At 49.1% G+C, this 26991-nt stretch overlaps 1 protein-coding gene across 9 annotated transcripts in view; it reads left to right on the top strand.

The window, feature by feature from the left end:
- RNF144A (ring finger protein 144A) overlaps nt 1–26991 on the top strand; it is a 115327-nt gene that overhangs the window by 58927 nt on the left and 29409 nt on the right. For all 9 annotated transcript variants that reach the window (XM_082427596.1, XM_082427595.1, XM_082427590.1 and 6 more), the window contains one exon: nt 18439–18584. In XM_082427596.1, coding sequence (XP_082283722.1) covers nt 18450–18584 — 135 coding nt within the window. In that variant the 5' untranslated portion in view covers nt 18439–18449. The remainder of the gene's footprint in view (nt 1–18438; nt 18585–26991) is intronic.

Raw genomic sequence — 26991 nt, 5'->3', positions numbered from 1 at the left:
TTGGAAGAGACACGGAGGAGAGCAGACATACGTTGACAGTTTTGGAACTCTGAGCTAGCTCAGAGAAGAAAAACACTATTAAAATATCATTTGGAGCTTTTCTCTTATACAATTTTGAAATGCATCCCCTGACTTTAAGTAGGCAAGTCTATGTGTAGAATGAATAGGCATTATCCCTTGATTGAAGTAAGACCAGGCGAGAGACTCTCTGTTCATTCTAAATTACTGTTATTAAAATACTTAAGTTTATTTCATTAAAATCTTCGTAATCTCTAAACAGGAGTATCCATATAGTTCACAATCAATTTATTTAAAGGTAATATTTGAAGAGTCCTGTTTGCCTCTGTGCCCGGTCGGTCCCTCCACCCTCTAGCCCAGCCCACTCCGCTAGGTAACAGCTTTAATTATGGTTCGGGTATTCATCCAGTGTTCCTTTTATTTTTTTCATTTTCATTTTCTTTTTTTTTTTTGTTGTTGAAGTATAGTTGATTTACAATGTTGTGTTAGTTTCAAGTGCACAGCAAAGCGATTCAGTTATATATATATATATATATTCTTTTTCAGATTCTTTCCCCTTATAGGTTATTACAGATATTGAGTATAGTTCCCTGTGCTATACAGTAGTTCTTTTTTGGTTATCTGTTTTATATGTTGTGTGTATGTGTTAATCCCAAACTCCTAATTTATCCCCTTTCCCCTTTGATAACCATAAGTTTGTTTGCTATGCCTGTGAGTCTATTTCTGTTTTGTAAATAAGATCATTTGTATCATCTTTTTAGATTTCACATATAAATGATATCCTATGAGATCTGTCTTTCTCTGGCTTAACTTCACTTAGTATGATAATCTGTTTTTCCATCCATGTTGCTACAAATGGAATTATTTGTAAATAAGTTCATTTGTATCTTTTTTAGATTCCACATATAAATGATATCATATGATATTTGTCTTTGTCTGACTTACTTCACTTAGTATGATAACCTCTAGGTCCATCCATGTTGCTGCAAATGGCATTATTTCATTCTTTTTTATGGCTGAGTAATATTCCATTGTATATATATACCACATCTTCTTTATGCATTCATCTGTTGATGGACATTTAGGTTGCTTCCATGTCTTGGCTATTGTAAATAGTGCTGCAGTGAACACTGAGTGCATGTATCTTTTTGAATTACGGTTTTCTCCAGCTATATGCCCAGGAGTGGGATTGCAGGATCCTATGGTAGCTCTATTTTTATTTTTTTAAGGAACCTCCATACTGTTCTCCATAGTGGCTGCAGCATCCAGTGTTTCTTTATGCAAATACAAATAAGTACGAATATATATATATGAAGTTTACACAACATTCAGTATGCAATATACACGTTCTACACTTTGCCTTTTAAATTTACTACACTGTGCAAATCTTCCCATTTTAATGCGTGGAATGTTTCTCCTCTTTCTACAGTAGCCTAGTAATCCATTCCAGGGTTGATTTCCTCAGTTTATTTAACCGGTCACCTACTTGGATTGTTTTTAATCTTTTGATATTTCAGACAAGACCACAATGACAAACTTGGTCACATGACCACAATGACAAACTTGCTCACATATACACTGGTCACATGCCCGAGAAGTGGGATTTCTGGATCAAAGGATAAATGTAGGTGAAGTGTCGGTAGATTCTGACAACAAAACCGTTTTGATGTGTTGTATCATCTCGGACTCCAGCCAGTCGGGCAGGAGGGCAATTATTGACCGACAGCCTCGTGGACGAGTGTTTGGTCAAACGTTTGAATGTTTGCCGGTTGGAGAGTTGAGAAGTGACATCTTGTGCAGTGAATCTGCATCTCTCTTCTTAGGAATGTGTCCATCTGGGGACACTTGTCTTTCCTTCCCTGTGAACCATTTCTTGTTCTTTGATCATTTTCTATTACTGTTGCCCTTTTATCTCTCAATTTCTAAAACTCTGTACAAAGGAGGTTAACTGGGGTAAGTTTTGCAACTGTTTTATTAAATAATTTTGTTATTTATTTTGACTTACCTTGGCTTTGCAGAAGTTTTTGAAATTGTATATATAAAGGAATATTGCAGGAAGAAACATAATGTCTCCTCATCCTAATGAAGCAATGATTTTACTTGTGTGGGTGTGTATCCTTTCTTTGTCTGTGGTGGCTAACATAGCATATGATTTTTATGCTCCTTTTCCACTCACCAAAATTATATTGTAAAGCCATTGGTTAAGACTGTAAAATATCATTCTGTGGCTCGTACTTTTCCATTCTTCTGTTTTTACTGGTTTGATATTTCTTTTTAAAAAGTATATTTATGCTCTGAAAACTTTTTTAATATTACGGGAAATGCTATAATGAACATTTAATGTCCTTGATTTTTTTATTCCTTTTTTTTTTATAGATTTATTTATTTATTTTTGGCTGCATTGGGTCTTCATTGCTGTGCATGGGCTTTCTCTAGTTGCGATGAGCGGGGGCTACTCTTTGTTGTGGTGCGCGGGCTTCTCATTGCGGTGGCTTCTCTTGTTGTGGCTTACGGGCTCTAGGTGCACGGGCTTCAGTAGTTGTGGCGCACGGGCTTAGTTGCTCCACGGCATGTGGGGTCTTCCCGGACCAGGGCTCAAACCCTTGTCCCCTGCATTGGCAGGCGGATTCCTAACCACTGCACCACCAGGGAAGTCCTGATATTTTTATTCTTATGGATGAATTCCCAAAAACGGTGTTACTTGATCAAAGGAGTTGATCATTTTTAAGGTCCTTGAAAAATATTGCCTGTTGCCTCTCAGTAGTGGTCTATCATTATGTATTTCCATTAGCCATGTGTATTTAGTAGTGGCTCCGTGACTGTAACCAGATTATTATAATTCAAAAAAAGTGCAGTTGATTTTATAGGTGGAAAATCAGCCCTGACATCTTCCACATGAGTAACTCAGGGTGCAGAGTGCCCAGGAGGTGGGTCAAGGTCACAGAGCTGGCTACAGCCAGTGTCCTGGTTCCCAGGGAGAGAGAGCTGGCACATTTCCACATGAATTCACACCAAAGCACAGGTGACTGGACATGGTTCTTTGGACAATTTTCACGTAAATTTAACAGGGCCAAAATGAGCAATTTTATTTCACTGCAGAGAAAAGTCACACCAAATTGCTAATTTAGTAGTTATTGAGACATCCACTGAGTAAATATTTACTTTCCACATGTAGCGCATAATATCAGGTAGTGGATATGACATGGACATAAAATCCTCCCTGTTCCAGAAAAGCTTCTAGTCGAGCAGAGATCCCACTCACCCAGCCACCCTGGCTTTCTCCCAGGCATGAGTTTGGAGCATCAGGTAGATGGTGCTGACCTATTTTTATGGGACGCGTCCTCTGTGCCGGGGCCTTTGGATGCAAGTGTGAGCAAAGCCAATGAAAACCAGCCTCCTCGAGGAAAGGGCGGCAGAGGATAAACGGGATAAGTAAGGTAAGCCGCAGACAGTGATGGGCTCTGAGGAGGAGGAAGGTGGGTGCAGGTGGGGCTTGAGGGCTTTGCATTTCACCTGCACCGCTGGGGAGTGGTCGGAAGCTTTCAAGCAGGAGAGACCTGATGAAATAGTGTCCTGCGGACACGTGAGGCTGCTGCGGAGCCCGGAGAGACAGCCCCTCGGCCCCCATCCCTCAGCTTCCCTGCGCAGGTGCGAGCAGACTTGGAGACAAGATCTGGGTGCCCGTGGGCAAGGGTGTGTGTGGACTTGCATGGCCCTGGAGCACCTGAGCCCGCTCCTTTCTGGAATGTCAGGAAGCCGGCAGACGGCCCTTGATGCATCAGAGGCCTGTAATAACCTGTGAAAGGGGAAAACATTGGCTGGACCTAGCGGGTCCTATTATTTTGGGTGCTGTAATTCTACACTAATGATTCTCAAGTGACCAAAGAGCTGTACGTCTTTGAGAGAACGTAGTCCCTTTAGACCCACTATCATGTCAACAACTTGGTCCTTCCCCGCAACAGACTTCTCCACGTCTGTTCTCCGTGAAGGAAGGCTCCACGCACAGGAACACCATGTGCCAGTCCGCGGAGTACAACCCAGGTTTCCACACCGGGCTGGAAATAAACGTGCTTTCTAGACTCGCTTTCTTACGGGTGTTCCCAGCAGGAATGCTGCCCACCTTGGAAGCTGGGGATTTCTTGGGAGTAATTTGAAGTTGGCATCCCTGTTTCCCTGCAGGAAAGGTTGCGTCAGTTTATTTGATTCCATCCAGTTCCCTCATGGGTGGGCTTTGACAAAGCTGCGTGTTCAGGAGACGGTGCAGTAGGTCTGCAGGCAGCGCGCTGACCCTGTTCGTCTGGGGCCTTCCTTCCGTCGTTGTGACTCTTCTCTAACTTAACGCTCTGCGTCTGCACCTGTGGGGCATCAGTGCCACCACGTCAGAACGAATTTTGAGTAAGTTTTGTGGCTTTCATATTTAATAGAGTCCCCAGTGTTGTCTAGCTAAAGGCTGAAGAGTGGGGACGGGCGGGGTGTTGGAACAGGAGGGGACAAGAAGGGGTTCGTGGCATCTCCATGATCCCATCTCTCTGTCATGACTTGGGTGTCTCTCTCTCCATCCAGTAAGCTCATCTGCACTTGGGGTCTCCTCAGCCAGGGGCAGGAAAGAGAGATTGGAGCAGCCGTAGTTTTCTCTGAGTCCCTACTGGAATATGAGTTCTAGAATCGCGGGCGAGGGCTGAGCCTGGGGCTTGGGCACGTGGGGCTCAGGACTGGGTGGGAGGGACCCTTCCTGACCTCCTAATCTTGGCCACACCTCTGGACCCCTGGTCTTCAGTCCTGTCCAAGGACATACTGACGACCCAGCCTTCCTCACAGAGAGGCTAGGAAACCCCGTAGGGTGACAGATTGTTTCTCCTGATTATGAGAAAGTACAGACTCTGGCATTGGGCCTGGGGAGGACAGAGGAGCTTTCTGTGAGGTTATGATTCATCATCTCATCAAGGAAGTTGAGCGCTGCATTGATTTCGGCATCTTAGCCAACTAAATGGACCGTCCTTACCATCATGGGGCCAAATGCCTCACTTCATAACTGGAGGACCCTCGGTGACGGAAAAGATATTTTTATGTGCAAAACATGACACTTCCAGCATTCTTAGGTTAAAACGTGAGTGGCGTGTTTTCTCAGAGGGTGGCCTCTCTTGTCATCTAAAGGCAGAACAGCCCGGTTAGCGATTGGCTTTTGTGTGCAGTGGACGAGAGGAGAGGGGCCGTGAGTGGAGTTCTGGTGAGTGAAGGGGCCTCTCCAGGCTCCAGGGAAGACTCTGCCACCCCATCAGCAATCTGAGTATTGGGTGCTTTGAGAGCGTTCGGTGGACCCGAGAGTAGTGGAAATGTTGGTGCGGGAAGAGAATGTGGCTTGGAAAGTCAGGAGACTGGGTGAGAATTCTGGATTTGCCATTTGTTACCTTGAGACTTTGGCAAATGTTTGACTCTTCTTCAGCCTCTGCTCTTATCTGTTAAATGAAGATAGCTGAGCTGATTTCCTTCTTTGAAGTGTTGATTATCAACTATACAATACAAAGTGTTTTTGAATAGAAGTTCAGAAATGTTGCAGGCAATCACCAGGGCATTCTGAGATGCTATTCAGCTTTGTTTGGTCAGAAAATAGGTATATCCTCTTCACCCCAATGAAATAACTAATGCCCACTGAGGCTAGTATCTTTTTTTTCCACCTAGTTAACTAGGCAGTAAAAGAAAGAACAAAATACAGCCGTATTTTTCTTTGAGTAGTTTTTTTTGAACTGTCGGATGGTAATACTGACTCTTCTCATGGAACTTACTTTCGAGGGGGAAGAAAACAATAAATAAATAAAAAAGTGCATGTAGACAATGCCTGGGGTAACATAAAGAGGGGCAGGGGACCGGAGTTGGTGGGATGCGGGGGGTTTTATGTAGGTGATCAGATGATTGAAAGAAGGTGAAAGATGTGATAGTCTGTAGGTCATGGGCTTTGGAAAACAAAGATTCGTGATATTATTGTCATAATCATCATACTGATGAAGTGACATGGGGTTCTTTAGGCTTGTTGCAAGCTCTCGTTTTCTAAATACAGGGGTCCTTTCATAGTTATCAGGCCATTATTACATTGAGAAAATAGCTGAGCCCCCAAGGAATGAATGATGTGGATTCTGCCCAACTCGGGGCACAGCGGGTTATAATTTATTGGTGATGAAAAGTGAACTCGGAGTATACCCAAAGGTATAAATGAGAGTTTGGAGACAGCGTAGGGAAGATACTTGTCATAGAAGTGTTACAGGGGCCAAGGCAGGGGACACCACTCCTGCTCTGCACGTGGGATTTGCATGTCTCTCCCACACCTGTGCTGGCAGGTGTCAGAGGTTACTGCTTCCAGATCTGAAGACATGGGGACTGAGAGTGGCTCACACCACGAGGTGACTGCACTTTTACGCATCTGGTCCCCGTGTGAGCCATCACCTCATGGTCTGCTCCAAACAGGAGAAGCGGAATTTGAAGCTTCCTGTTTGCTTTCCCACAGGAAGTCTCCTGGATGCTGAGGGTGTGCGCTGCACCTTCTGACTTGCGCCTGCTGTGGTCTTTCTAGGACAAATCCTTAGGAGCCCTTGGGTCTCAGTGAACTAGAGCACAAAGGATGGGGCACTCAGAACTGTCTTGTCCAGGCAGTGTCCAGCCTTTGGCTGTCATACACGTGGAAGCAGAGAAAGGGCCCAAACCTCTAGTTCTTTCACTTCCTTTCTTCGAACCTCGGGAGGCTTCGGAGAGTTGCTCACGGTTACGTGTGTTTAAAGTGACATTTCCAGGATGCTGTTGTCAGGCCCTGGCCTTGGTCCTGACCTTGGGCCTGCTCTCCTGGAGGACTTCTTGTAGGAATTTCCTGTTTCTGAGCCTCATCCAGGAGTCCTAGTTGGCCCCACGCACGGAATCGAGGAGGCCGACCTGTAAATCAGGGGCTGGCAGACTGTTCTGTGCAGGGCCAGATAGTGAGCGTTTTAGGCTTTGCTGGCCCACATTTCTTTGCTTGTGTTTTTCTTTGTCTTATAATCTCTCAAAATACAAGAAGACATTCTTAGCTTGAAGAGTGTACAAAGGAAAGGCCTGGCCCTGGTTCGCAGACCCTGCTCTTCACTTGGAGGGCTTCTGCCCCTTGCAGAGCCTGCCTTGCCTGCTGGTAACGTGTACCTACCATGTCTGCTTCCTGGGAAAGCGGTTGAGCTGGGCTCAGAGGGGCTCGCTGAGATCCTGCAGCTGGCGGTAAATGATGGAGAAACCCTGGCACCTTCCTCCCACGCCCACCAGACTTGAGCAAGGGCAGCTCTGTCCTTCAGTCCTTCCACTTGCGAGGTCAAAGGCCTTGGGGCTGGCCTGGACCCTCTCTCTCTCATAACCATACCTGGACTGTCAGCTCGTCCTAGCGGCTTTTCTTCCAAGCAGGTCTAGAGTATGACCACTTGTCCTCGGCCTGTTTCTCATGGCATCACCCGGACACACCCCGTCTCTCACCTGGACAGTTGCCGTTGTCTTCCACCGGTCGCTTGGCCTCTGCCTTTGCCCCGCTGGTCTGTCGGGGACACTGGACACCATTTCAGCACATCTCCCCCGCCCTGCTTGCTTTGCCCGCTGCACACGCATTACTGGCTGACACACTGTTTTACCGATTTACCTTATTTATTTCCTGTCTCCCCAGCAGAGTGTTAGCTCCCAGAGGGCAGGGGTGCTTGTAGAGTCTGTGCACTGTTAACGTTTCCGGTGACCAGAGCAGTGCCTAGAACAAAGCGCTCCGAGATACCTGTTTAATGAATGATCGAAGGAAGACTGTCTTCTGTTGTCCCAGGTGTGAATTCCCCTAGGGACACTTTTTAGTTCATCCCAATGATACACTTGAAAACTAAGGGGTATATGTGTATGTACGTTTCTCGGGCATGCAGACCCTGAACGACCCCAGGCCTCTGGCACGTGCCGTGGCCTGGCCTGCAGGGGCACCACCAGAACCTCAGGCTGGGCCATGTGTGCCTCTTGGTTATTTCAGGCCCCTCATTGAGTCCTGCATGTCATCCTGTCGGCTCTGTCTTTAGAGAATCTGGCAGATACCTGGCCTCCTCACTGAAAACATGAATCAGCTCTAACTACCCGAGTGGAGTTTATTGTATCCACTTACTCTGTTTTTAGCAATGCCCCATCCTCTCATCTGTCCTTAAGAAGCAAAGACAAAATCCAAATAAACCTGATAGAAGAAGTGTATATATCGGTACAATAAGAAATCTGCTCCATGTATTTGGAAGCTCCAAATTTTACCTAATTTTCTGGCTAAAGTACATCAAGGAAGCTGAAACCACCTGCAGCTCAATACTGATAAAAGGGTGATTCTGCTCGACTCCCCCAAGGTTTCTTTGAACAGATCCCCTGTCATTGTATCCCTTTTATTTGATCCCTTTTCTTTCATGATGAGATCTTCACAAGCAGGTGCTTCAACCGGAGAAAAGGCTTTGGTTGTTGCCCGACGTGCTGTGTGGGTGAGACCTCTGGCCCTTGTAATCCTGTGTCTAGAACAGTGTTTGGATCATTACAGAAACCTAACGCCGGCTGGCTAACTACTGATGGCGAGTAGGTGGAAGGATTGGGGTGTGTAACCATAGGCGCTGGGATGGGGAGGGGCTTGAGGTGGAATTGCGGTGAGCTCTTAGAAAGGGAGGGCGGGACTGTTGAGATGATTTCGTGGACAGAGGGGATCACAGCCGCAGGAGTACCTGCGCTCCGAGATGGGTCTGTGGTGGCAGCATCGAACCTTCGAGAGCATGTTTTATCCTCTAGCTCTCTCTCTCTGAGACGCATCGCCCCCCAGCCCCCCTGCCGAAGCCCCCCTTTGCTGCTTCAGTCACAGCAGCAGTCCCTCTTGCTGAGAGCTGGGTGACACCTTCCGGGGTGGGTGGAAGGAGGAAGGGTTCAGGGCCTGGAGGAGTCCTGCGAGCCAGGCCCGAGCCAGAGCTCAGGTGAGCCTGCTCATCCAGGAGGGCCCAGGACAGGTCACGGGGGTCGCGTGGTCGGTGGGCAGCGAAGCTGACGTGAGAACCCCGGCTTCTGGAATCTTCACAGCGGCCTGTGTCCATCCCGCTGCGTGCTCCCTACTCCATCACGTCTTGTTCTGTTAACCCAAGGGATTGACAAGCTCCACACCCAGGAATTGCCCAGGCTCCTTGTCTTAGCAGCAGGACCTCTGTTGGGTGCCTGGAAGGACACAGCCTCGTACCTGTCCTACGCCCGTCTGAGCTGGCCAGAGCGTGCTCCCAACCACCTGCCATCACCCAGGACTGACTTAAAGCGGCGGGAGGATGCAGAGGACACCTGTGCCCCACCGGGGGCCCTTTCTTTGGCAGAGCGTGATTGGGGATGTTTGGAGCAGGGAGTGGGCGTGCCCCATGCTGTCCGTGCTCTGTCCTACATGTGTGGACATGTTCTGCTGCTCTTTTCTCTGTGTCCTTATCTGAAAAATAAAAAGTGGAGACAATGATTCACTGTGTCGCTGGCAAGGTTTGGCAATAGTACGATCAGGGTAGTTCATGACCAGGTAGAAGGCGGGGGGATGGGGCGAGGGGGCTGTGCGACCCCTTAGCAAATCCCTAACCAGCTGGGAGTAAGGAAACCATCTCTAAAATGACACACAGTCTGACGATGGTCCCCATCAGCCTTAAAACGCAATGCCTTTAGGTCTGACTTTTAAAGTTGTCGCTCGCTGGTAGCCAAAGTGTGACGTTTGCAGTGGGAATAATAGTCCCTTTGTGTCTCCCTCTGCGTTTCATTCCTGGACCGAGGTCAGAGAGCCAGGCTGGGCTGGGCCGTCTGCGGGAAGCGTTCTGTGATGAGGAAGATACTGGGGCGTTGTGAGTGAGTTCTCTGCCCTGAATGTCACTTGTTTCCTAAGCCAAGCCTCCCACAGAGGGGCAACTTACAGAAACAAGTGCATAGGTCTTCCCAGGCCGGGGAGGAAGCGTCTCAAGGCCGGAGCCCCGGCTGGCGCTGGAAACGTCTGCAAGGGCTTTTTCAGCCGGATTTCTGTCGTGCCTGTGTGGCCCTCCCTCTTTTGCACCCCGGGCAGCAGCAGGGGCTCTGGGCCCTGCTGCAGGAAGACTCACTGTGTTGGCCTCGCCCCAGCCCAGACTTTTTTCTGGCAAGAGAAGCGCAGACCCAGAGCACCAGGGTAGGATGGAGGGAGGAGGTGGACCTGCTCTGTGGAAGGAAGCGGCTCCTTTAAGTCAGCCTTCCCCTCAACCCCACTGTTTACTTCAGGGCCCAGTAATAGATGCCGCATCACGGTCAGGAGGCTCCGGGTGAAGGAACTCCTCTTCCCTCTCACCTGTGCAGGTGCATTTGAAAGGTGCAGAGCTCCCATTCGTGGATGGCTTTTTAAACCCACTTTTATTACATTTCAAGATTTTGAATATGATAAGTTTATCAAGCCATGAATCTGTAGGCAAGGCAGTCAGAACCCCATAGCCCAGTGGCGATGGGAAGCAGATCTCCTTCGCCCTCCAAACGACATCTAGAAGGGGGTTAAGGTGAAATATGTTGAACTTGAGATAACTACAAGCAGAGAAGCTCCCGGGGCTCGACAGAGGAGGGTCTGCTCCCGGGGCAGATCCCACAGCATTAAAGGAATAGAGCATCGGGCCAGACCTCTGCCTTCCCTTCCCTGCTTGAATGCAAGTATTTCCCAGCATTAAAAAAAAAAAAAGACAAAACCAAAAACCCCATTTTACGGAAGAGGTGACTGAGGGACACCAGTGTCGGGTAACCGACTGAAGACCTCAAGGGGAAACAGGCTTACCTTCCTCAGACGCGGGGCCCGGCTGGGACACGGGTTTGTGGAACAGCCTGGCAAGGGGGTTGCCTTACTGGATGGGGCCTCTGGGACGGCGGTGGGGGCGGCTGGGCAGCCGAACGTAACAGGACCTGTTTGCCCGGGAATGGCTGACTGCCTTAGACGTCCACGCTTTTAGCACAAAGAGGCTTCTGGGCCACTGTTAACAGAGGTGAGTTTATATGCTTGTAAAATGGTCTGAATCTTTGGGAGGCAGGAGGGAAGTAAACGGAAGGTCTCAGGTTAAGTGAAGGCAGGTTTCCTCATCCTGTCTATGGTAAGGGACCCTAGGACCTCTACGACGTGCGGAGTGGAAACCCTTAGCTGCGCCTGGCAGGTCTCGGGCTGTTTCTCGTGTGCAGAGTGCAGCTCGGACAGGCCGGAGTTCTCTCTGGTCCCTGGGCTCCTTGTTGATTGTCTCCTCTTTGCTATTTTCCCTGCAAAGTCTGAATGCTGGGGAACCTGTGACAGCGAAATGACTGAAAAGTAGCTTTTTTTTCCCCCCTTTTTAACCTTGATGGTGTGTGGTTGTGCTTGAGAGCGTGTTTTGTGCTTCGTCCAGTGGAGCCATACTGTACGCCCTTCTTGGAGTATCACCGTGTTCATTAACACCTGAAGGCCCGCGCAGGGTTTGATGGTTAAAAATAAGCACACGAATCTGCCCAATTATATTTAATCCCGTATTCCTCTGATTTTTAGTATCACACTTCATAGTACTGTTTGGGGTCGAATCTAAAAAAAAGGATACAAATGAACTTATTTACAAAACAGAAATAGGCTCACAGACATAGAAAGCAAATTTATGGTTTCCAAAGGGGAAAGGGAATGGGGAGAGAAAAATTAGGAGGTTGGAATTAACGGATACACACTACTATATATAAAATAGATGATCAACAAGGACCTACTGTATAGCACATTTACTATACTCAATATCTTGTAATAACCTATAATGGAAAAGAATCTGAGAAAGAATATATATATATATAACTGAATCACTCTGTTGTACACCTGACACTAACACAACATTGTAAATCAACTATACTTCAATAGAAAAAAAAATAAGTTAAAAAATAAAAATACTGCTTGGGGAAAACATGGTCTTAAAACAGATTAAAATCTTAGACTCTTAAAAGATTCCAGTTGACTCTGCATGGTAATAGGCTTATTCAGGTTTAAATGAAAACAACAAATTTTTTAAAATAAACTTTTTATTTTAGGGCAGTTTAGATGAACAGATTTGGTTTTAAATTTAGCTTTAGGTTAACAGATTTGGACTTATATTTAGAAAGCTGATGCAGATTGTATAGGGAGGTACCATATAGAAGAGTTTTAGGTCTCCACCACTGCTGACATCCCATCCCCACCAGAGGCGCGGGTGTTACAGCGCTGAACCTACACTGAGACATCCCTCCCACCCAGAGTCCATAGTTTGCTGTGTTAGCCCAGGCTGCCATAACGAAACACCGTAGACTGGGTGACTTAAAACACAGAAATGTATTTTCTCACAGTTCTAGAGGCTGCAAGTCCGAGATCGGGAGGCCAGCAGGGTTGGGTTCTCCTCAGGTGCTGGTGAAAGCCCTCTTTGTGGCTTGCAGGTGGTTATCTTCTCCCTGAGTCCTCATCTGTAGGAGAAAGAGAGGGGGATGCTGAGATCTTCCTCTCTCATAAGGCCACAGCCTTACTGGGTTAGAACCCCACCCTTACGACCCCACTGAACCTTCATTGCCTCGAAAGGACATACAATCATCACATGGAGGGTTAGGGCTTCAACATAGGAACTTTGCGGGGGACATGACTTTGCCCACACCATTGACATTGGGGTTCACACTTGGTGTGGGTTTTGGCAGATGTATAATGACATGCATCCACCATTACAAATCATACTGACTAGTTTCACTGTCCTAAAATATCCTCTGTGCTCGGCCTGTTTATCCTTTTCTCCCTGACAGGCAATCTCTGATCTTTCTACAGTCTCCATAATTTTACCTTTTCCAGAATGTCATATAGTTTTAATCAGACAGTCTGTGGCCTTTCAGAGAGATTGGCTTCTTTCACTTAATAACATGCATTGAAGGTTCCTCCATGGTTCTCCATGTCTTGATAGCTCATTTCCCTTTAGCCCTGAAAAAATGTTCCATTGTCTGGATGTCACACAGGTCATTTACCGTTCACCTCCTGAAGGACATCTTGGTTGAGGGCACGCTTTGGCAAACATGAATAAAGCTGCTGTAAATGTCCACGCACAGGTGTTTTTGTGAATATAAGTTTTCACGTTAGTTGGGTGAATACCTGGGAGCAGCACCGTCTCCTCTGGAGGAGATGACATTCAGACACCTTCCTGAAGGTTCATGGAACCACATACACTTGGATAAGTCGACCTCCCTGCAGTCAATTTTCTACCCAGCCACCAACCATTCTCATGTTTCTGCTGTGACTGGCAGCTCCAAACTGTGACACTGTAGCTTTCCACCCCGCCGCCAACATGGAAGCACTCGGGTTAAGCCCAGGAAGCTCCGTGGCAGAACTGGAATTAGTTTGTCTACAGACCCAGAAGGCTCCGTTCTCACGCAATCCATAGGATATACAAAGGAGGTCTCGCAGGCTGGTTACGTGCCCTCTCTGTGTCTTGCTTTCCTCATTGTTGAAATTGGAATAATAGCAACTATTAAGCCTCGAAGTCACTGTGCGGATACGTGAAATAATGTATAAAATTGGTTCACATGATGCCTGATGCTCATGTATGTGTATGTATGCTGGTCTGCCCGTGACCAGCACTGTCCAGCAGGATAGAAAACACTGCTTATCAATTTGGGGGACAAACTAACACACATGGCAGACGTGGAAAGGCAACACCTCCCCAGAGGGAGTCATGGCAAAGAATAAAGGAGGCTAATATGCAGAGTCTAGCCCTGTGCCTGGCAGACACAGGCTGCGCGGTGTAGCATTTTTGAGAGGTGATCATGTGTCGGGCTTAAGCCTCTATGGGCTTCGGGGTGGGAGGGTCCTGCGGGGAGATGCTATCCTGTGGAATCATGTAGCCCAGTGGTTCTTAAACTTCACTGCAGATGGGAATTCGCTGAAAGGCTAGTGAAAACTCAGATGGCTGTGACTCCCCCTGCCCCCTCGGGGAAGAACCACCAACGTGCCTCCGCGGGCTTTAGGGCAGTCCTGAGAGTAAAAGTTGGGTAGTGATTGGCTGACACCGATTTGATTTTCCCTTCCCCTACTTTGCTTTGAAGGGGTGACAGTGGGTGAATAGGGACCTGCAGAATCAACAGCCCCGGAGCCCAGGTGCGATGGTCCTGGCCAAATAACCACATCGTACTTTTAGACTATCTCCCTCAATGGGTTCTTTTCCCTTCTAGCTCTTTCTCATCCTTGTATACCTCTCATCACAATGCACCCTATTTGCATAACCCAGTCATGCTTAATAAGTAACTTGCCTTATAAACATATTGAGTTGCTTAGATTGAATAATGCTTATAATTGACCAGATGTTCTTAAAATAGTTTGTTGTTTCATTCGACTTGACATTCACATTAGGAAAACAAAGACTTTTTTTCTCTTATTGTGCATTGTGATTTTCTTTGCAAATTCCTATTTCAAGTTTGCAGCTGTTCAATGTTTGCAAAATAATATTCAGCCCATCCTGTGTGTCGGGAAGGTCGTGATGGGCTTAGACAATGTATCCTTTTTTTTTTTTTTTGTAAAAGACGTGCAATTGTTGTTCCCATTGAATCATGATTGTGAGCTCACCTTAGAGAGTGTCTACTCTGTAGGAAAGAATACTGACAAGATGCCAGAAGACCGTGTCTGACCTGCTTCACGGCTGAATCATGGGGCTGGGAGGTGAGAGGCTACAGCTAACCTGTGCCCAGGGCAGTGGAGGCCACACTGTCTCAGGTCAAGTGGAAATCATGGTCCAGGAAGAAAGGAAGTGAGAGGTCAAGCCTTGCAAGTTGAACTGAGGGTCATTATAAGCAAGAAAGGAGCCAAGCTCAGAAGCTGGGGGAGAGAGAACTGTCTGGGCAGGAAGCAGCCAGGATGGGACCAGTGGTCCAGGGTGAAAGGCAGTGAGCGGGGTCAGGGCCGTGGGCTTCAAGGACTATGTCGACGGGTTAAGTCCCTGATTTCTGCCGTCTGGGGTGATGTCCAGCCTTGGAGCACTCTGCACAGCGGATGATAAAGCAGGAGGCTTCTGAGGTTGTGGTGTCTGCTTCTTCCAAAGATGACGGCCATCAGCGTGAACTTCCTAAGCCCAAGTCCATCTTATCACCTCTCAGTTTTTCTCCTCTCCTTGGTTCGTATGGGTTAATGTCCAAGCTCTTAAACCCGACACAGCCTAATGACCTTTACTTACCAGGAATGTTACACATATTGTTTCTCACTCACTCTTCACAAGTGGACATGGGAGGTGATGGTGTGTAAGTTTTACAGAGAGAGAAAAGCTAAAGTTCCTCGAGGTTGAGTAATTTCTCCAAAATCACATGACCAAGTGGCAGAACAGGAATTTGGACCCAGGTCTGCTGGGTGACATGTCATCTGCTGCTCAGTGCCCTACAGAATCTGGACCCCAGACCTTTTGGACAGTGTCCACTGCTGCCTTTCCCCAGCTCTCCAGGACAGAAAAGCCAATTAAGCAACCTCTGTCCCCTTGGGGACATTTCCAGTCTTAAGCGATTTCTCAATGCTTCCAGTAAAGGTTTGTGACCCCTGTTAGGGCTTAGCTAACTTTCTTAATCAAAACACAGTTGACACTCTGTACTGTGAGCTTTAAGAGATATTAAGGTTTAAAACAGAAAAAGGTGCCAAGAAACATACAGAAAAAAGTCTTGGCACCTGAGCCCAGGATCCAGGCGACACTGGACATTTAAAATAATCATAATAAGCATAAATTCAAGATGCAGGGAGACATTCCAAATGAAAATGAACTCAGTGACATGAGGAGTCTTGATTCTGGTACGCTCTGCACCCCCAGATCGCTGAGTGACCCCCAAATCACCTAAGTGTTCTGGTGCCCTTGGATTAAGATCAAATGATCATGTGTGTTTAAATTATCCGGAAGGCCCCAACCCACCCCAAAATTCCTTGAATTTGTGTCAGAGTTCTTTTCTAACAATGGAAAGTGTACTTACTTTAGACTAAGTCACCCACAGATATTAACTGGCCTGGGAGGAGGCCGCAGTCCATTCCCTGCCCCGAACTCGGATTTCCTGCCCTCACTCCCAATGCCAATTCCCGCCCGAATTCAGTAACCCCCCCTCACTTGCTTGAGCTCTTATAGGTCAGGGTCTCCTCCGCTGCTCTGCCACCCTGACATCACTCACGCGCCTGGGTCGTGTGTCACTATGTCTTATCTCCTCTGCGCGTTCCCAAGACCATCGCAGAGTCTCTTCCCCAACTCACACGTGCCTTCCCCACCCCCAGCGCCCCGCGTAGAACCCACAGTGGTTCGTCCTAACTAAATATTTGCTTAGTGATACCCGTTGAACTGTGACTGTCAAAACACGAGAAATGGATATAATTTTTTTCTAAAAAAAAAGTATCATGACAGCTCCCTGACCCTGGAAATAACTTGCACACCCAGCCCCTGATTGGTATCCTCAGAGGCCTTCTCACAGGTGGACAAGCTATGGCCAAATGAGGCATCCCAGGGGAAGGGGAGAGGGTTTACTGAGCATTGCCATGTGTGCCAGGTCCATCATACGATCTCTGCTAATCCTGCACCAGCCCTGGGAGATGGAGGTTGTGGCCCCATCACACACCTGAGCAGACTGAGGCTGACAGTGGGCAAGTAACCCAGCACCCTACTAGATATGGGTGTTCTGTTTGCCCTGGAGGAGCAGAGTTCCTTCTGCCCCTACGGTGTTGCCTCCACACCCTGTTGCCTGGTGAAAGATGCTGGGATACTTCTCTCTCTTATTTTGATATCCACCCCCTTTTCACCTGTATGAAATGTAACCTCCCCTTAAAACTCAGGCCTCATCTCCCCTGCGAAGTTCTATTCGGAAGATTCTAGCCCAGGCTGATTTCCAGTTTTCCCGAGTGCCTTGAGCACTGATTTCACACATAATCCTACACTCTGCCTTGTGTTATTACCAATTAGCTTTTTATTTGGCAAAGGATGTTCCAGAGTTGAATCCAAAGACCCTAAGGTGGGGAACTCTGTCTCATACATCTTTGAGTCTTTCCAAGATCCGAGAGCCATTTTGTGTACGTTCTGGTCATTGGTTGGTATTGTTTTGTCTTGTTTTCTTTCCCTTCATGTGTGTACCCTTGTCATTATGCATACAGTCTTCTGCTGTACATGTGGAGTTGAACAAGACAAACCCTCTTTTCATGGCCTCACAAACTCGGGGGGAATGTATCTTTCTATCCAAATGTGTGTCTTTCTATCCAAATCTTTTCATGCCTCAGTTCAGAGAGTGAGGTTAGGGGTTCAGTAGGGAAGGATACCAAATTCTCTAAATCAATTTAGGTCCTGAGATTTGGATAGCAGATAGTGAGAGTTTGGATGGCTGTGGATTTTATCTGAAATTTTAACTGAATCTTTCTCAGTTCTGAGTTTGGGGGGCAAGGGGGTGCTGGTAGAATAAAGCACATACTTACCCACCACAGGTGCAAAATAAGTGTTACAAGGCTTAAATCAAGTTGAGGGGGGACACGCTAAGAGTGAGGGGCCATTTCCCTAGATGCAAGAATTCAGTCAATCAACAGGCAATTATTGAGGCCACCGTGGGTCAGAGCTAAGCTAAGAGCTGGACACTCACACCTTCTCTGTTTCCCCCAAGCAGTAAGCAGTGGAAATCGGTGTGTAACATAGCAATAGGAAGATGCCTGTTATCAGGGGAACACAGACCAGGGGTGGATGTGCACAGAGAATGTTGGGGAGGGTGGGGAAGTGAGGATTGTTCCATGGATGATTGTGAAGTGTCTGTCACACACCAGACACTGTTGGATGCACTTGACCCACATGAATGAACAAATCTGCCGAAGACACTTGCCTCCCTGAAACTTACATTTTAGACAGTCTTCCAGGACTTAGGAGGCAGTGGTGCTTGAGCTGCTTCTGGAAGGTCAGGTGACACCTGGGCGGTGAGGACCGAAACCAGTGTGGAAGGACCATTCTACTGGGAGGGCACAGAGAGGCCAGAACTTCCCCAACTGGTTTCCCTGGGATATCCCTACAGCAGAGACTGGAGCACAGTTTGATCTGATCAGTAACTATTTTAACAAAAGCTTCCTTCGCCGGGTTGCTAAGGTTCTGCCCTCCTGAGCTGAATGCTTCGTTAGTGGACGGCGTCTTCCTCAGTACCCATCGGAGGGGTGGAGGGAAGGATGCCTACGGGTAGATCACTCGCCGTCTTGAATATTACCATCAATATGGGAAAGGAATCACCCACAGACTCAGATCGGGGACCTCTGGCTAAAACTTCTCAGAGGACCCAGACGAGGACTGTAAAACCCCGGGCCCCTCAGTGTTCACTTGGCCACCCCCAGAGCCCCAGTTTCAGCCAGGAGTGACCCCTGCCTCGGTTCCGGTGGAGGCCACAAGGGTCTGATGGCTTGTGCTTCTCTCGTTTCAGACTGCTCTGCCATGACCACAGCGCGGTGCCGGCCCACCTGGGACCTGGCCCTGGACCCGCTGGTGTCCTGCAAGCTGTGTCTCGGGGAGTACCCAGTGGAGCAGATGACGACTATCGCCCAGTGCCAATGCATCTTCTGTACCCTGGTGGGTCTTGCAGAAAACGGCAGTTTAAAAGAATTCCAGGATGAGCCTTTTTCACTTTTGTTTTTGGAGACACCTTGCAGCCCTTTGCCCTCACTTTTACCCAGTTATTGGAGGGATTCTCCTCCAGATCAGTCAGGCTCCCCAAGCAGGTTCGATGGCAGGCACTCGTGGTGCAAAAGTAATCAGTTAAACAGAATCTTAGGAGCTGGGAGCTCAGTTGAGAAACCCTGATCATGGCGTGTGCGCTCCTTTCTGGAAAGGAAGAGCTTCACCACAGCTCCCTTTAAATTTAATTGAACGATGACATGCCTGAGATTGCAGGGGTGCTGGCCCGGTGAGTGAGTAGGGCAGGATAGTCAGCTCTCCGTGTCAGCTGTCACTGCTTTAGTGCTACGCTGGAGAGGCTGTATCTTGAAATCACATTTGAATTTCCTGAAGATGCAGCCAGCGACATCCTGGGCCAAATGACCTGCTCTTAATGCCTGTAGGGGCTTCTGTTTCCATCAGGCCTCACTCAGACCCAGCATTTTACTTATCAGAAGAGAAAAATGAGGGTGTAGGGTTTGTTTTCAGTTTGTCTCGTTTAATTTTGCTTGGTTTTTCTTCCCATTCAAGGATCACAAAAAAGAAAAAAGAAAAGTCCAGAAAAACAATTTTTCTTTAAATTGTGAAAAACTAAAAAAGTTTCTGAATTTGACTACTGTTATAAACGGACTACAGGGACCGCCTTCCCATGCATTGTTCAGATGTCTGGAGCGGGTTCTGTCCCCGACAACCTCCTTCTGATTTCCAGAGACTTCTTTCTTCCTGCCCCGATTTTACAGACCTTATTCTGTTTGTCTATGTTTTACAGACCTTGTCTGTTTGGGACCTATGTGCATTCAATAGCATCATCTGCATTTTACAGATGAGGAGACGGAGCTTTCAATCGTTGAAGTCTGGGTCTCTGACTTCCCTTTATGTTAGACACTGGCTTCCTGAGGGCACAGTTCTGCCCCCAGATGCCTGGCTTGCAGCAGGGCCCATGACAGATGATCGGTAGAGGCAAGCGGGGTTGAACCGCACAGAGTCGCCTCAGCCGTGCGCTTAGCAGCTGAGAAACGTGCCTCATTAAAGCCCCAGGAAAGTAACTTCAACCTGGAGCGCTGGAAGTTGCTTTGGGCTTTTTCTGAGCTGGGGAAGGATGGGAGGGAGAGAGCCCTGGGGGGAGGTGGGTGGAAAGACAGACGTGCAGCCAATGAACACAGAGAATTGGACTCGTTTTCATTTCTGGAGGATGAGACGGTCCAGTGTTGGGATGGATTAAAGAGTTCTCTCAATGCGAAAATTGCCTCCCTCTTGCCTGAAGGGAAGCGTTCCGCAGTCTCAACCAACTGGCTTGATTCCCCTCTGCAGATGTGCCTGTAGGCGAGCTTGCTGCCACTAGCTGCCCCCTGCCTGCGTCGTGTGGGGAGGGCCTCATGGGACCACGGCTTCTTTTCTGCCACCGTGAGGTCGCCCATTCACCCTGGCATGGTTTCACCCAGCCTTCCATGTGCTGTCATTGTTGTTTTAGTTTTCTATTTCCAGAGCATAGTAGTGAAAATAAATAAGCGAGTCTAATTCAGATCAAACACTTAATTTAAGTCAGGCACTGTGAATAGAGGAGAATAACATTGTTTTCTCAAAGAGGGGCTGCTGGGAGCACTGAGAAACAGGTGACAGCTGTGATTGTTTTTTCACAGCCATTTATTAAAAATTAAGATGTTGAGACAGGCTTACTTGTGCCTGCAGCTCCCTGCAACGTGAAGCACAGGAAACACCTGCGTGTCGCAGACTGGGGGAAGGCGCCCATGTCCCCCAGGGCTTCCGTCACCTGCCGTCCCCTCTGTGTAGGCCTCAGGGCCCCCCCAGCCAGCAGAATTGCCACGTCTTTTTCCTGGGGACGGACCTGGGAAGGTAGGAAAGAGTGAAGAGAGAAAATTGTGCAAAGCTGAAAGGGGGCACTCTTCAAATAAAAAACTGCTAGAGAATTATGGGCTTTAGGTCTGAGGTAGATTGACCTCAAGGAGGAAGGGGCTCGAGGGGAAAGCCTGGTGTTTGGGGTCAGGCGTCAGGGCACTGAAACGCAGGCTGTTTCTGACCTCAGCCCCCCTTGTGCGCCTCATCTGTATAATGGAGCTGAACGGAGTTTACCCTGAGGTTCAGGAAGGACATGTGTGAAGGAGTTGCCACGTGGAGGCTCAGATCCTCTCCATCTCGCTTCTGAGCTGGGACTTAGAACCGCAGGGATCAAAAGGAGTTTTGGGCAGCTATCCCCAAGCGTGTGTCCTGAGGAACACTTGTCTTCAAAGATGCACTCAGACGAACTTTGTGGTTCAGTGGATTTGCTAAACACAGCATGCCGCGTCCCTCTCTGTACCCTTACCTCTGGGACGCTCTGGGTGCCCAAGAGCACAAAGAAAGCCCCGAGGAATCCACACAAGGGACAACTGTTGATTTAACTTGCATGTCCCCAAATTACTCGAGCGCCAGAAATGTCTGCCTACCAGTTACTAACGTGGCATGACCATGACACATGTTCCGGGGGATTTCCCTTGTTTATAGGGCGCCTGGTGGCTTTAGGGTGAGTTCAAAGGTCGTGGAGGGCCTGTGCACGGGGCCGGTGGGGTGTGACTCAGGTAGGAGAGGGATGCACTGGTCCAAGGGTCTAAGTGGCTGGAGGGACCCTCCCAGCCCTGTGCACGTTCCAGGTATGATGCTAAGCTCCAGGGGTTTGGAGATGTGACGACCACCAGGTAGCTCAAATGGTCAAGTTTTGGCTGAGTGTGAAAATGAAACTTAAAGAGATAAACGTAAACTTGAACATTTGTGTGCAAAAATGTGAAATCTTCAAGGATGACCAACAGTTTCTGTGCAAAAGTACTGGGAGGAGAGAAAGGGTTGTTGACATTTATGTCAAAATATGTCCTTAAAATAAGATCCTGCACTGAGAGCCAGTCCCATTTCCATTTCATCAGCCTATGTTTCTGGTGGCCTGGGAGATGCCCCATGGACCAGAAGCTAAAATGTATGACATTTTAAGCTAAAATGAAGCCCATCAAGGCCACTGTGGTCTCCCCTATACTTGCAGCATCCTATAACATGGAACGTTTATGGTGTTTCACTGCTGACAAAGCAGGGTCAGTGTGACAGTTCCCAGCACTGGAGGGGATCTTCTTGTTCCGAAGGTTGGGGGGACTTGAGGCTCAAAGATGTGGGGTGCTGTGGCTCCCCCCTCAAGATAACACGCCCCAGGGATCAGGAAGGTGGAAATGTCTGTTTTCTGAGACCCAGAACTTCTGACTCTTTCCCTTAGTTATGTTTTCTCATCCAGAAATCCAGCAGCTGAGGAGATGGGCCTTGACTTGCACATCTTAACATCCCCGTCAGCTTTGCACAAAGTGGATGCTTGGTCACTTCCGTTCTTCAGTCCTTGTCAAGCGCCAGCCTGTGCCAGGTGCCCTGGGTACCTGGGGGAGATGAAAGCTTCCAGTCTCTGCTCTCCCGATCCCAGGTGTAGGCAAGAGAGAGGTCTGGGTCGCTGTCATTGGGACGGAAAGACTTGTATTTGCAGTATAAACAGAGGTATGTGACCGCACAGAGAAGGGAACTCACCCGGCAGGCTTCAGGGGGTCATTTGAAGAAAGCGTGATGGATGGAGCCCCATCAGGAAGGGCAGGCAAAGGACGGGGTGTCGTGAGAGGGGCCGGAACAGGAGGATTTTGCTAGGGTTCCCACAGTGACATAACTGGCAGGGATCGGAAGGGCATCAGGCCGGAAAGCTGTGAATGTGCAGCTGTGCTTGGATGGTGCCCTGCAGAGAGCAGGGCAGCCTTGGGTCATCCGCCTCCCGCAGGAGGCCGGAGACGCGCAAGGAGCAGAAAGCTTTGCGCCTAGAAAGTGCATGAACCTTCCAGTGAGACCGGCTTCTCTGCAGGGCATTGTTTGCTTAGACAACCACAGTTTGGACATTGTAGGAAGGGCGCTTGGCTGTAATTCACAAGTGGTGACTAGTTCTAGGGTCCGCCCCGCCATTAACAATGGGGGGCCCTGGGCGAGTCCCTTTCCCCGTCTTCTCTGGTGCCCTCGTCCAGGGAAGGAAAGCGGGACTCTTTAGTCTCTGAGCTCTCAGACTGCACGGACTTTGTCACTTGCCAGCCCCACTGGCACTGCCTCTGTGTAGGCATTAAGAGCTTCAGGTGACATGAGGATCCTGCCCGAGACCCAGGAAGCCTGCAGAGCTGGGGCTCCCAGTGATGGTAACAAAACGGTAGCAGCTGCAGACGGCACGTCCTCACCCCGCACTGTCCACAGGTAGAGCGAGGGCATCTCTCTCGGTAACTTGTGGGTGAAGGAGACACGTGCGTTCCCAGGAAACCCTCCGGCCTCCTTGGTTGTGTGACCGTCATTGATCCTTCTGCTGGGGCCGGCGAGTTGGGGCACTGCTCACAGGCGTGGTTTCATTTTTATGTCTGGATTTAGGGTCCCTCTAAAACTTCACCTTGTGGGTGAAAGAACAGCATCTCTGATTGCTGGCGGTCTACCCCGTGCCTTGCAACATGGCCGCACTTCCCATAAGACCCTGCAAACTGGGCAGGATTCTCCATCTCCTAAAAGGGACACCGCAGCTCAGAAAGACGGGACGAGGTGCTCTAGAACCTTCACTGGGTGTGCCTTGACTCTGGTGCATTTGCTTTTTGCATTAAAACCTGATGCCTTTGCACTAACCATGCAGAAGAAAGGGCTGACTCCTGGTATCAGCTTTGCTGACAAACATAGCAAAGAGCTGAAGGGCTGCTGGGAGGCATTTGCAGGCCACGTCCTGGGTCACGGGCACTGGGCTTCCTTCTCACGCCCCCAGATCTCAGTACCTTCCTACCCAGGAAGGACACTTGGGTCCCTCTTTCTCGCTCCCCGTTTTGTGCACTTGATTCTGAATCTCAAAGCCGACCTCCCTGTTCTCTTGCAGGAGGCCCATCCGCATCCTGCTGAGGTCAGGGTCCTGGAACCCTGCCCCATTGCTGGCAAGACACCCAAATGGGCATTCTCGGTCTCCCCAGCCCCTTCTTATTCATGAGATAAAAGACAAACAAAACTCTTGGTTTCTCCATTCGATGGAATAATCTCCAGTCGTTTGGAAAATGTAGACTGCTTAACGTAACGAGGCCGGGTGAACAGAATACCCTCTATTAGCATTAGCCCTCAGGTACCGCCGATTCTGAGCCGTTGCACATGTACTCCCATTGTCACACCCTCAGACCCTCAAACTCGTCGTATCCTTGCATCCCCTTCTCTCACATGCCTTCTTAAATTCACATGCACACACACCCGGATCCCACACCACTGCACACGAAACACACTCATGCTACTTTCAGGAAGAGTTCAACCCAAGGTTTATCTGTTGCTTCTGCATTTCCGGCCTCCTGGACATTTGGTGCAGAGTAAATGAATATCTGTTGAGTGGATGAAATGGAGGACCCCTTCGTGTCCCTGACTCTGATTTCCGTATGCTAACCCTGCCCACCACAGCCAGCTCTGTCTGGCCTTCGCTGGGAGGTCCTGGTGATGAAGGTGTGGTTTGGTGAAAGGCTCATACTTGCTTCTCCGCGACTTTGGAGAAGAGAGACCTTGTCCTACACACACGGTGTCTCCTGCAGCTCGTTTAGAAGCCCGAGGGCGAGGAGAGCGCCCTCCCTGCGGAGGAGAGAATGGTGTCTTCTCCCCAGAAAGTCCCAAGGACAGCCGGGGAGCAGAGCACCGAGGGTACCTGGAGCAGGGCTGACGGTGGGGCTGCACGTGGTCTTCAGCAGAGCCGAGGGGTCGGAGCTCAGGGGAGCTTAGTCCAGGAGACAGCAAGCAGATCTTGTGGTTTCTCAAGAGCAGAGGACAAGTAGTACACGTAGATGAGAGCTGGGTTTTGTTTTTTGGGTTTTTTTTTTTTTGGTAGAAAGTAAGTCTGAATTTTGTTTTCCCCTAAAAATTTTACAAAAGCAACCTTCATACTCTGGACTCCCCTGCTTTGGGTAAAGTCACATTCCTGCAGCCTGGAGCAGCCTCGCTGCCAGAACATTCACCGCGGGGCTGGCTGGGTGGCCTGCTCAGGTTTCCAGCCCCCGGTGGCGTGGCCGGGGGGTGGGGGGGACGCACGAGGCATCCTTGTCATGCCCGCTGTGCCAGGCGGTGGCTCCCGCCTCCCCGAGGACAGCTGTATGAGGAAGGGCTTGCCCTCCCCGCCCGCGGAGATGCCCGGGACGCCACGCCGTCCAGCTGCTCTCCGGCAGCGACCTGAGGCCCGCGCCGCCCCGGGTCTCCCCGCCTCCGCACGGCTGCCGAGCGTCCGCGTCTGCGCGGGCGTCGGCTTGTGGTGTGTGTGAGCGCTCACCTCCCCGGTTGCTGGCATCTGCCTTTCCCTGCGGCGTCGTCGATCCCTTGCTTTCTGCCAGCACTCACAGGCGCAGGGGCTGGAAAGATGAACAGTTCTTGCTTTCAGAGAGCCTGCCCTCTAACAGAGAAGGAATGTAAGCAGACCCTCGGCGGTGGAGGCCGGGGCGTGCCGAGCAGGACACGTGGCGCGTGTGCGGGCACCATGCCGGAGCGCTGCGGGCCCCGGGGCACCGACTGTAGACGCATCCTCTTCTGGCCACCAGGCTTGTCTCATTCCACACTGCGGAGGACGGGGGCTCAGAGAGGCGCAGCTCCTGCTCCAGTCACGCATCTGGCAAGCGGGTTCGCTGGCATTCCAACCCAGGGCGGGGATTCCAGGGTCCTTGCTGTTTGGACACTGTTCGTGGGGGCCCCACCGCAGTTGTTTGGAGCTGCCTGCACGGACGTTCGTACACAGTGGGTCTTGGTGAGCAGAAGCTACTCAGGCGCCTCTGAGCACAGTTTCTGGGGGTCCCTTTCGGCTTTTAGCATCATCAGTAGCCAGCAGGCCTCCAAGGGAGAAAACAGATGAAGTTCTGACTTGCTGCAGACTTTACATTAGGCAGAGGTGTCTCTGTGGCCCCCTTCTCCTTGGCAGAAACATTCTGACACAGCGGAGGTACCTTAGCAGATCAGCAGTGCTGCCTCTGCCTTTGGACTGGGTTTCAAAGAGTTGGACGACAGAGTGGAAAACGAAAGGCCTGGAACATTCTGCGGCTCTCGACAGCCCCCCTCCCTCCTCCTGCCCTTTGTGTGGTAGACGCTGCTTTGCTGGGACGTCCTGTCTCTCTGGCCAGCTTTCCATCTCTGGGATGCCTTCCTGACCACCCGCGCCCCCGAGGCGGGACCCCACTGGAGCCCCAGCCACAGTGCGTCTTAAGGATCTGCACCCGCATCTTTTCCCACAGGGGCCTTGGGGTCTTGATGTCATGGAATGTCCTGGCATCCAAGCATCAGGGACACATAAAGACACAGTCTAGTTTGACTCAGACTTTGCCACTTTAAAATGCATACAATGCTTTGTACTGAAAAAAAAATAAAACCTCATGAGGTAACAGAAAATAAGTAATAAATGATTGCTTATGAAAGAGTTCTTGATTGGGGAGGAAGAAGGCACGAGTTTAGAAAATCAAAACCCTCACCTCTTTGGAGTCAGGCACACGTGGGTTTGATCTCCAGCTCCTCCGCTTACGGACTCCACCTCTGGGCCCGTTTTTAATCTCCCTGGGCTTTGTTCTCTCCTCCATAAAATGGGAGGGATTAACACCTCCTAAGAGCCTCCTGTGTGTTTAGTTGGCTAACACAGGTAGTGATTAACACAGGGTCCTGAGGCATTTGGTTACAGAGAGCTATAACTAATACGATAGCAGGAAATATCAGTACATCAGTGCCTGCCTTTGTCCTGTATATTTTGACTGAGGTTTCTCTGGCATTTTTTTGTGCTCATTTCAGGACATCTTTTTGCTATTAGATTGAAAAACAGAGCTTGTGAGTCATGGCCTGCTTTATATCTGGAAGAATCCTGGGCTTGTTTTCCGTGGATGCTTGGTCAGACACTTGGATCCTCATCTCTTTTTATATAGTAAACAAATGGATGCTTCCAGAGCACAGTCATTTTGCAAATTGCATAGAGGCCTGCGAATGGCATAGGACGTGCGCCCCTAGGCAGTCCTCCGCAGACGTGACGCACTGCTTGTTGATACGTGCAGTCTCTTCAACAGCGTCGTTTAGACACGGAGATGCCCCCCCGGGTGTGTGCTTCACACCAGCTTTCATTGTTGCATTTTGTAAACCTTCTCTCATCATGTACTTCTCTGCACAGTATTGGGAGAGTTTTCAGCATTTTATCAGTTTACGGCATTCCAGTGTCCTCCAGAGACTCAATTTAGACAAACTTAATTGTAAAAAGTAAAATAATGATCTTGTTGCTAAGGTTTTGATTTTTTTTTCACCTATGACTGTA

This window comes from Balaenoptera physalus (genome assembly GCF_965194825.1).
Source record: "Balaenoptera physalus genome assembly, chromosome: 15".
NCBI classification, from domain to species: Eukaryota; Metazoa; Chordata; class Mammalia; order Artiodactyla; family Balaenopteridae; genus Balaenoptera; species Balaenoptera physalus.
Note: the sequence above shows the minus strand (reverse complement) of the source record. Positions and strands in the feature narration are given on the sequence as shown.